At 38.3% G+C, this 10,612-nt stretch overlaps 2 protein-coding genes across 2 annotated transcripts; both read right to left on the minus strand.

Moving 5' to 3' along the window:
• Positions 1–71: 71 nt before the first annotated feature.
• Positions 72–6,219, minus strand: LOC113163934 (solute carrier family 22 member 13-like). The gene is made up of 10 exons (XM_026363001.1): positions 5,832–6,219; positions 5,057–5,160; positions 4,675–4,829; positions 2,399–2,570; positions 2,168–2,288; positions 1,981–2,075; positions 1,675–1,889; positions 1,379–1,487; positions 1,087–1,281; positions 72–1,005 (listed from the first exon to the last, which is right to left on the minus strand). Exons 1-10 carry the CDS (start codon positions 6,204–6,206, stop codon positions 930–932), a joined length of 1,617 nt encoding a protein of 538 aa, XP_026218786.1. The 5' UTR covers positions 6,207–6,219; the 3' UTR covers positions 72–929.
• A 986-nt stretch (positions 6,220–7,205) lies between these two features.
• LOC113163933 (solute carrier family 22 member 13-like) lies at positions 7,206–10,287 on the minus strand. Its single transcript, XM_026363000.1, has 10 exons — positions 9,844–10,287; positions 9,595–9,698; positions 9,236–9,390; positions 8,777–8,948; positions 8,542–8,662; positions 8,355–8,449; positions 8,053–8,267; positions 7,758–7,866; positions 7,466–7,660; positions 7,206–7,383 (listed from the first exon to the last, which is right to left on the minus strand). The coding sequence occupies exons 1-10, from the start codon at positions 10,216–10,218 to the stop codon at positions 7,308–7,310; spliced, it is 1,617 nt and encodes a 538-aa protein (XP_026218785.1). The 5' UTR covers positions 10,219–10,287; the 3' UTR covers positions 7,206–7,307.
• Positions 10,288–10,612: the final 325 nt, after the last annotated feature.

Genomic DNA, 10,612 nt, shown 5'->3' on the forward strand with positions numbered 1-10,612 from the left:
CATGTTCATGATTAGCTATTATACCACGGTAGCTTCCCTCCATTAAAACTGTTCTGTGTCTGTCCTCAGATGGTTAGTTGATGACTGGGACATGAAGAGAAGAGACAAGAAAATGTGTCTGTAGCAACATGCTATTATAGTCTGAATTTACTTTATCTGTGTAATAATGATGATTATTTGTGTGTTGCCACATGCTGTAATCCACACCTTAATTGTAAAAATTGATTAATCCTTGTAAAAGAAACCAAACTCCAAACTCCAGTCCAAAAAACTTTGGACAACACAGTGACACAGGTCATCATCATGAGAGCATTCAGTGTGTTTGGTTAAATGACCTGTTGCTTTAAAGTTCACAGTTATTACAACAAAAACTTTCTATTCAGTTATTTTAAGGGAAATTGTGACAAAAACAACTTTTTTTTTTCAAAATACTTTTATCATTTCTCTTCTCATCTACTGTAGAGAAATGAAATCATACTCATTCACTGAATTATTGATTTGTATGTATACACAAATGACTCGTTCAATCACTCCTAGATTTGTCATTAGAGCTTGTTCTACAAGACATCAATGCAATAAAATAATGAATAACATAGCTCCAAAATGTTGTTGCCATCAAACATCAAAGTGAACACAAAATGTCTACTAAATTTTCATAATATTTTACAGTTGGCTTAAACTACACACAAAGGAATTAAATTCATTGGAAAAGAAAAAGACATAAAATCCAACCAAGAGGAGAAATTTCAAAAAAGTAACTAGAAAATATACATATTTAAATTTTTATATACATTATTTACAAAATTTTGAAGTTTGTTTTAAAGTACAAAAGTGCAAATTACACATGATGTACATAGATTTCTAGATTTTGTCTAGCTGCATACTAACATGTGTTATGTGAATTGTGAAAACCACTATGTCCACATAAATTAAAGTTTGGTGCTCTTTCCTCCTTTGTCTTCCATAGAGAAGCGTTCCTTCTCAACAATCCCATTCTCAGGTTTTCTGAAATGAAAAACATAGAATTTCTCTGACTTAGATGTAAATTAAAGAAATGCTCTGCAGTGAAAGTTTTCATCGTCTTACATGACTTCAGCAAGGTCCTGGAGTTCAGCATTGCAGGTTTCAGGCAGCAGCAAACACAAACCTCCAGCAACAACAGGGATGGTGCCATATATAAGCATGGGGATGGTGTAATGATAAACATCCAAGAGCCTGATCATTGGAGCGAGGATCCCCGCCACACGAGCGCCCATGGAGTTCAGACCAATACCATTCTGCCTGAGAATGTAAACAATGGGCAAGTTATAATAGTATAATAATGATGAAATCAAGTATTTTGGTTTTGTTTTATTCACATGAATATTACCTATATTACCTTAAAATGGTTGGGTACAGTTCTGCAGTATAAACATATACTGTGGAGAAACAGGCAGTGGCAGCAAATTTTCCCAGTACAGCTATGACCGTTACCACTACAGGAAGGTCTGATGGACAAATAATACATCAGACATAAAACTATTGATGTGATGCCAGTATGCAAAGAACTAAGTTAGAAGATAAAGCAAAGAAATAACTGAAATCATTAGAATAAGAATGATAAAGTGAGTTTCCCCATTTCACAAGAATCAGGTACGGATGTGTTCGAGACCGATTATAAAATATACAAATTACCTTTAGGAATAGCGAGTATACCAAGACAAGCACAACCTCCAAACAACAGCATGCCTGCTTGACTTATCCTCCTGCCAAAGTGCTGGATGAGCGGCAAACAGCCCAGTTGTGCAGGTAGTTCCACTGCACCAAAGATGAACTGTGTGAGGTAGATGTCCAGACCAAAATCTCCAACATTCAGGCTCAGTCCATAGTACATCAGACTTATTGCAAACCTGTTGATGTTGGAGAGGTGTTTCAGAGCCCTCACATAGATATTGATGTAGCTGTGAGTAGCTGAGAGTTGTGGATGAAATAAATACTGACCAGAGGTAGCTCAGTACGAGAGCACGTTTTCTCAGATATGATATCCTGAAGATGTCCAACATGTTTACTCTTTTGGATGTCCCCTCAACTTCCAGCTAAAACATGTCATGTGTTTAGTTAGTGTGTGAGCTCTCAGAGTTTGCTGTGCATTTGATTTTGGGTGAACAGTATGTTACAGGCTCTTCACCTTATCCAGCAGATCTTCTGGGACTGCCCTCCTGTTCACCTTAGCTGCCCTCTGAATCTCCTTTATCGCCTGTCTTTTCTTGCCCTGCGTGAGCAGCCAGCGAGCTGACTCTGGAAGAATCCTGTGACATTTAGGTTCATTATTACAAACAAAAAAAATTATTATTTATCATTTATTCTGTGTCTGTAATGTTGGGAAGATGCATCTAATGTTGCCAGAGGGGCGGCTGACCAGTAAAAGATTCCCAAGACAATGACAAGAGGGCTGAAGAGCACCATCTGCAGTATCCTCCAGTTGGGTATTGCATAGGCAATGCCGGATAACAGCATCAGTCCAAGAGGGAAAAAAGAGTGGCACACAATAGTGCAGAGAGCAAACTTAGATGACTCACTCCATTCACCACCTTCAAAATAAGAACATTTGTGATTTATTTTACTGTAATCTTTTACTTAATGCATGCTTCTGTAATGCACCAGTAGAATAAATGGAATGATTCAATCCCATCATAATATATTTTCAATGTAATTCCAGGCACTGCTGAACTTTTGTAAAATACAGTAGCTTCATTGGTACTTTGGTACTTTCATTTGTTAACTAAAATGGGGTTCAACTAACTTGCACTTTCTGATGCAAATACCGAGACATACAGTGCCTAAAAAAATGTTCCCAACACTCCCAGCAACTCAGAAAACAGGTTATTGAAAAGCATAAGTCAGGGGATGAATATAAAAAAATCTCCAAGGCACTGAACATCCCTGGAGTTAGTCCATCGCTAAGAAATGAAAGGAATATGGTACATGTCTAAATTTGTCTAGAACAGGCCGTCCACACGAAGTGAGTTTATGTGCAAGAAAGAGACTAGTGAAAGAGGCCACTAACACACCGATGACTACTCTGAGGAAGTTACAAGCTTAAGCAACTGAAACACAAAAAGTATGTGAACCCCTACCCCAAAGACTTCTCCAAGAGCTAATTGGAGCGAGTGAGTCAACCTTGAGTCCAATCAGTGTGATGATATTGCAAAAAAAAAAAATATTGCATCACGTTTGAAGTTTGCAAAAGAACACCTGGATGTTCCACAGCACTACTGGCAAAATATTCTGTGGACAGATGAAACTAAAATTGAGTTGTTTGGAAAAAAACACACAACAATAGGTGTGGAGAAAAAAAGGCACAGCACACCAACATCAAAACCTCATCCCCACTGTAAAACATGGCGGAGGGACCATCATGGTTTGGGGCTGCTTTGCTGCCTCAGGGTCTGGACGGATTGTTGTCTTTGATGGAAAAATGAAATCCAGAGTTTATCAAGACATTTTGCAGGAAAACGTAAGACCATCTGTCCGCCAACTGAAGCTCCACAGAGGATGGGTGATGCAACAGGACAATGATCCAAAGCATACAAGTAATTCAACAAAATACGCCTGCTGGAGTGGCGAGTCCTGACTTCAACCTGATTGAAATGCAGTGACATGACCTTAAGAGAGCCATTCACACCAGACATCCCAAGACCCAAGAATATTGCTACACTGAAACAGTTTTGTGAAAAGGAGTGGTCCAAAATTACTCCAGATCGTTGTGCACGTCTAATCTGCAACTACAGGAAACGTTTGGTTGAGGTTATTGCTGCCAAATAAGGGTCTACCAGTTATTAAGTCCAAAGCTTCACATACTTTTTCCACCCTGCACTATGAATGTTTACATGTTATGTTCAATAAAAACATGAAAACATATAATGTTTGTGTACTATGATTTTCAGCAGCCTGTGTTTTTGTATTGTTGTGAGTTAGATGAAGATTGGAGTACATTTTATGACCAATTCATGCAAAACTCCACATAATTCTTACGACTAAGACTGTAAATAAAACAACTGTTGTCAAGGTTCTTCACAAGTCAAAGCTTTACACTGCACATCACCACAAACACCACTGTGAAACACGGTGGTGGCAGCATGGTGCTGTGGGTTTAACGACAACAAGCTGAATGTTCTGGCCGAGTCAAAGCCCAGACCTCAATCCAACAGAGAATTAGTGGATAGACTTGAAAAGTGTTGTTCACACCCGATCCCCACGCCACCTGACAGATCTTGAGCAGTTTTGCAAAGAAAAACGACATAAAATTGTGTACAGATGTGCAAGCCTAATTGAGACCTATCCACACAGACTCCATGCTGTGTTTGCAGCCAAAGGTGCGTCTACTAAACACTGAAGGGGGTGAATATTAATGCAAACACTGATTTCAACCTACATATTTTTATTTAATTGACATTACTTTCTAGAAACATGTTTTCACTTTGACATTAATGAGGTATTTTTCTACTTTTTTTTTTTTTTTTGTCAAAGTCAGCACCTTTTATTGACTATGATTGATTTATAATGTCTATGAAAGGATGAAACATCCCAGTGGGTGAATAGTTTTTATAGGCACTGTATGGTCAAGCACCTAATGGGTATTGTTCTGATTAAAATTAAACTTTTGGAGATGCACACCCAAAGCATTAGACCTACCTATCACAAATGAATTAGCCATAATGCCTGAAACTGAGAAGCCGCCTAAAAATTTCAGAGCCATATAAACATAGATGTTGGGTGAGAAGGCCGCACCGACACCAAACAGCATTAAGAGAAAGAGAGAAAGCAGCACCACAAAGCGTCGACCAAACCTACAAAAAGAAGACACTCGGTCATTTCCACACTTTAGCTTTTGTTGATATATCAGAAAAGAATAATTTATCTTATTTACATGCTGCTAGATTAAAATTAGCAAGTATTTATTTTCCCTTAACATCTCTATGAAGCAAACTGCGAATGAAAAACCTCAAGGTTTCTTCATGTTCTTATACTTTTAAATGAATTGTTTCAATTCTAATTTCAGTATGGTGGTCTGTACCGGTCAGCCATCTGTCCCAGCACCAAGGCTCCAACCAGAAGACCAGCCATGTAGATGGACTGTGACGCCTGAATCAAGTTGCTCTGGTCACAGACCAGGTTGAACTCAAAACAGAACGGAAAGAAAGAAGCAAGGACAAAGAAAACACTAAATTATGTTTAGTAATACTAAGGATGTATTGGACTTTTTTAAAAGCTGACAATGACAGTTGAGTCACAGGTGGTGACCCAGACAATGACAGAATCTCCTAGTACTAAGGGCATTTAAAACTTTTACATGCTTGTAAAACTAATTATTCTTTACTGTAAATGTACTAGGTGAATTATGAATTACGCACCATTTTTATTCTGTTGCTTCCACATTTTGATACATCATTCGTTTTGTCAGTTCAATTCATATTTAGAAATTAAAATTTAACTGTGATTTTTGGATTTTAATCAGTGATAAATCAACTCTTTAATAAGTAACAGCTTGTATCACAGAGTGGTGAGTGCCATTACTAAATGCCATCAGAAGAATATGGTGGCTCAGGAGTGACTTAAAAAAGATTAACAAATCATAGATGGTGCAGAACAGCACAGCACCCACATGACAAACGTTTTGTTCTTTAAGTAGCAAAATTTATTATCTGCTACGAACACTTTATCTTGAATCAATTGCTATAAAAACACAAATTTTGACATTTTGCCAACACTGATTTCTCCGTTTTGGAGACTGGTAAAAATACACAAAGTATTGGGGAGTATCTGTAGGTGTATAGAGAAGTATCACTTACCTCTGTCACAATGCTAGATGAACCTTTGGGTGCCTCAAAATTGGATCCATTCGTGCATCCTGTTGTAGTGTTAATCCCATATGCTTCAATAGTTTCCAAATCCAAATTCACAGGCGTGAACATCTGACAGCTCTCATATTTTCCATCCTTGTTCAGAGGGATGGTGAGATTTCTTTGTCTCTCATATGTCAGGTTGGGCGCTTGCTTCAAGATCCAGTCAGTGTTACAGTGATGAGGGAAGTTCATGCCTGTAAACACCTGACTAATCACATCAAAAGCTGTAAAAATGCTGGGGATGCATAATGCAGCCACCAAACGTTTCTGAAAGAGCCCAAACTCCCCAATCTCCTTCAGGATCTGCCCAAAGTTGCTCATGTTGATGTGGGAATGTCCTCAGAGTGCACCCTGGCTTTAACCGCATCCAGCCACCGACAGTCAACTTGATTCTCGTCCTGCAAAGTTAATGTTTAAGGAGTTTTAAGTTTTAGGAATTGTTAAATTGCTAACAGACTACTGAAGTATTAAAATGCTACATGTAACCATGAGTCAGGCTGAAGTCCAGCTGTTGTGCAGATCAATGACCACCTTAAAAACTGAACCTTTAGACTTTTAATTAACGCAATCTGTGTGCTCAGCAAGAAAACTGTGAGCATTGGTGTGTAGAAACCTCCAAAAAAGCTTTTTTTTTTTCAGTCATTTTAAGGGAAATTGTGTAAAATGAAAAAAGTTTAGTAAATTTAACAAAAAACAACTTTCAAATAGTCTAGATTTTAGTGTAGTAGTTGGCTGAAAATGGTGAAAATACTTTTCTCATTTCTCTTCTCATCTACTGTAGAGAAATGAAATCAAACTCATTCACTAACTATTGATTTGTATGTTTACACACAGGGCTCATTCACTCCTCTCCTAGATTTGTCATAAGAGCTTGTTCTACAAGAAATCAATGCTATAAAATTAGACATCTGGAATTGTCTAGTATGCAAAAAGGTGTAAACAAAGCTACACTCACTTTAGATTTTTTTCATTTCTTCCCACTTTGGTCTGACTCTTTATTAATCAACCCTTATGTCCAATAAATATACCAATCAACTCCAACAACTAGCAAAATATATCTTTAGCTCCAAAATGTTGACCAGTTTGTTGCCATAAAATATGAAAGTGAACACAAAATGTCTACTCATTTTTCATAGTATCGTACAGCCGGCTTAAATCCTAACTACACACAAAGGGAATAAATTCATTGGAAAAGAATAAGACATAAAGTCCAAACAAGAGGAAATAATTCAAACTAGCAAACAGGAAACATACATACTTAAATTTTAATATACTTTATTTACAAAATGTTGAAGTTTGTTTTAAAGTACAAAAAATGTTTAAAGTACAAATTACACATGATGTACATAGATTTCTAGATTTTGTCTAGCTGGATACTAACATGTGTTATGTGAATTCTCAAAACCATTATGTCCACATAAATTAAAGTTTGGTGCTCTTTCCTCCTTTGTCTTCCATAGAGAAGCGTTCCTTTTCAACAATCCCATTCTCAGGTTTTCTGAAATGAAAAACATAGAATTTCTCTGACTTAGATGTAAATTAAAGAAATGCTCTGCAGTGAAAGTTTTTTATCGTCTTACATGACTTCAGCATGGTCCTGGAGTTCAGCATTGCAGGTTTCAGGCAGCAGCAAACACAAACCTCCAGCAACAACAGGGATGGTGCCATATATAAGCATGGGGATGGTGTAATGATAAACATCCAGGAGCCTGATCATAGGAGCGAGGATCCCCGCCACACGAGCGCCCATGGAGTTCAGACCCACACCATTCTGCCTGTGAGTGTATACAATGGGCAAGTTATAATAGTATAATAATGATGAAATCAAGTATTTTGGTTTTGTTTTATTCACATGAATATTACCTAAATTACCTTAAAATGGTTGGGTACAGTTCTGCAGTATAAACATATACTGTGGAGAAACAGGCAGTGGCAGCAAATTTTCCCAGTACAGCTATGACCGTTACCACTACAGGAAGGTCTGATGGACAAATAATACATCAGACATAAAACAATGATGTGATGCCAGTATGCAAAGAACTAAGTTAGAAGATAAAGCAAAGAAATAACTGAAATCAATAGAATAAGAATGATAAAGTGAGTTTCCCCATTTCACAAGAATCAGGTACGGATGTGTTCGAGACCGATTATAAAATATACAAATTACCTTTAGGAATAGCGAGTATACCAAGACAAGCACAACCTCCAAACAACAGCATGCCTGCTTGACTTATCCTCCTGCCAAAGTGCTGGATGAGCGGCAAACAGCCCAGACGTGCAGGTAGTTCCACTGCACCAAAGATGAACTGTGTGAGGTAGATGTCCAGACCAAAATCTCCAACATTCAGGCTCAGTCCATAGTACATCAGACTTATTGCAAACCTGTTGATGAGAGGTGTTTCAGAGCCCTCACATAGATATTGATGTAGCTGTGAGTAGCTGTGAGTTGTGGATGAAATAAATACTGACCAGAGGTAGCTCAGTACGAGAGCACGTTTTCTCAGATATGATATCCTGAAGATGTCCAACATGTTTACTCTTTTGGATGTCCCCTCAACCTCCAGCTAAAACATGTCATGTGTTTAGTTAGTGTGTGAGCTCTCAGAGTTTGCTGTGCATTTGATTTTTGGTGAACAGTATGTTACAGGCTCTTCACCTTATCCAGCAGATCTTCTGGGACTGCCCTCCTGTTCACCTTAGCTGCCCTCTGGATCTCCTTTATCGCCTGTCTTTTCTTGCCCTGCGTGAGCAGCCAGCGAGCTGACTCTGGAAGAATCCTGTAGTTGACATTTAGGTTCATTATCACAAACAAAAAAAATTATTATTTATCATTTATTCTGTGTCTGTAATGGTGGAAAGATGCATCTAATGTTGCCAGAGGGGCGGCTGACCAGTAAAAGATTCCCAAGACAATGACAAGAGGGCCGAAGAGCACCATCTGCAGTATCCTCCAGTTGCGTATTGCATAGGCAATGCCGGAGAACAGCATGAGTCCAAGAGGGAAAAAAGAGTGGCACACAATAGTGCAGAGAGCAAACTTAGATGACTCACTCCATTCACCACCTTCAAAATAAGAACATTTGTGATTTATTTTATTGTAATCTTTTACTTAATGCATGCTTCTGTAATGCACCAGTAAAATAAATGCAATGCTTAAATCCCATCATAACATAATATCAACGTAATTGAAGGCGCTGCTATAACTTTTGTGAAATACAGTATTTAAAATGGGGTTTAAATAACTTTCACTTTCTGATGCAAATACTGACACATATGGTCGAGCACCCGATGGGTATTGTTCTGAAAAAAATTGAACTTTTGGAGATGCACACCCAAAGCATTAGACCTACCTATCACAAATGAATTAGCAACAATGCCAGAAACTGAGAAGCCGCCTAAAAACTTCAGAACCATATAAACATAGATGTTGGGTGAGAAGGCCGCACCGACACCAAACAGCATTAAGAGAAAGAGAGAAAGCAGCACCACAAAGCGTCGACCAAACCTACAAAAAGAAGACACTCGGTCATTTCCACACTTTAGCTTTTGTTGATATATCAGTAAAGAATAATTTCTCTTATTAACATGTTGCTAGATTAATATTAGCAAGTATTTATTTTCACTTAAAATCTGAAAAACCAGGTTTCTTCATGTTACGAAAAGTTTAAATGAATTCTTTCAATTCTAATTTCAGTATGGTGGTCTGTACCGGTCAGCCATCTGTCCCAGCACCAAGGCTCCAACCAGAAGACCAGCCATGTAGATGGACTGTGACGCCTGAATCAAGTTGCTCTGGTCACAGACCAGGTTGAACTCAAAACAGAACGGAAAGAAAGAAGCAAGGACAAAGAAAACACTAAATTATGTTTAGTAATACTAAGGATGTTTTGGACTTTGTTAAAAGCTTACAATTACAGTCAAAAGGTGATCTGTAGGTGTATAGAGAAGTATCACTTACCTCTGTCACAATGCTAGATGAACCTTTGGGTGCCTCAAAATTGGATCCATTCGTGCATCCTGTTGTAGTGTTAATCCCATATGCTTCAATAGTTTCCAAATCCAAATCCACAGGCGTGAACATCTGACAGCTCTCATATTTTCCATCCTTGTTCAGAGGGATGGTGAGATTTCTTTGTCTCTCATATGTCAGGTTGGGCGCTTGCTTCAAGATCCAGTCAGTGTTACAGTGATGAGGGAAGTTCATTCCTGTAAACACCTGACTAATCACATCAAAAGCTGTAAAAATGCTGGGGATGCATAATGCAGCCACCAAACGTTTCTGAAAGAGGCCAAACTCCCCAATCTCCTTCAGGATCTGCCCAAAGTTGCTCATGTTGATGTGTGAATGTCCTCAGAGTGCACCCTGGCTTTAACTGCATCCAGCCACCGACAGTCAACTTGATTCTCGTCCTGCAAAGTTAATGCTTAAACTGACAATCACGGTGCTTTTAGGAGTTGCTAAGTTGCTAACAGACTACTGAAGTATTAAAATGCTACATGTAACCATGAGTCAGGCTGAAGTCCAGCTGTTGTGCAGATCAATGACCACCTTAAAAACTGAACCTTTAGACTTTTAATTAACACAATCTGTGTGCTCAGCAAGAAAACTGTGAGCATTGGTGTGTAGAAACCTCCAAAAAAGCTTTTTTTTTTTTTTTCATGACCAGAAGTGCTCTGATGTCTATTGTCTGATACGACTGTGTGCTGCTCCTTTTATTAATCTAACA

This window comes from Anabas testudineus, chromosome 2, assembly GCF_900324465.2.
Source record: "Anabas testudineus chromosome 2, fAnaTes1.2, whole genome shotgun sequence".
Classification (NCBI taxonomy): Eukaryota; Metazoa; Chordata; class Actinopteri; order Anabantiformes; family Anabantidae; genus Anabas; species Anabas testudineus.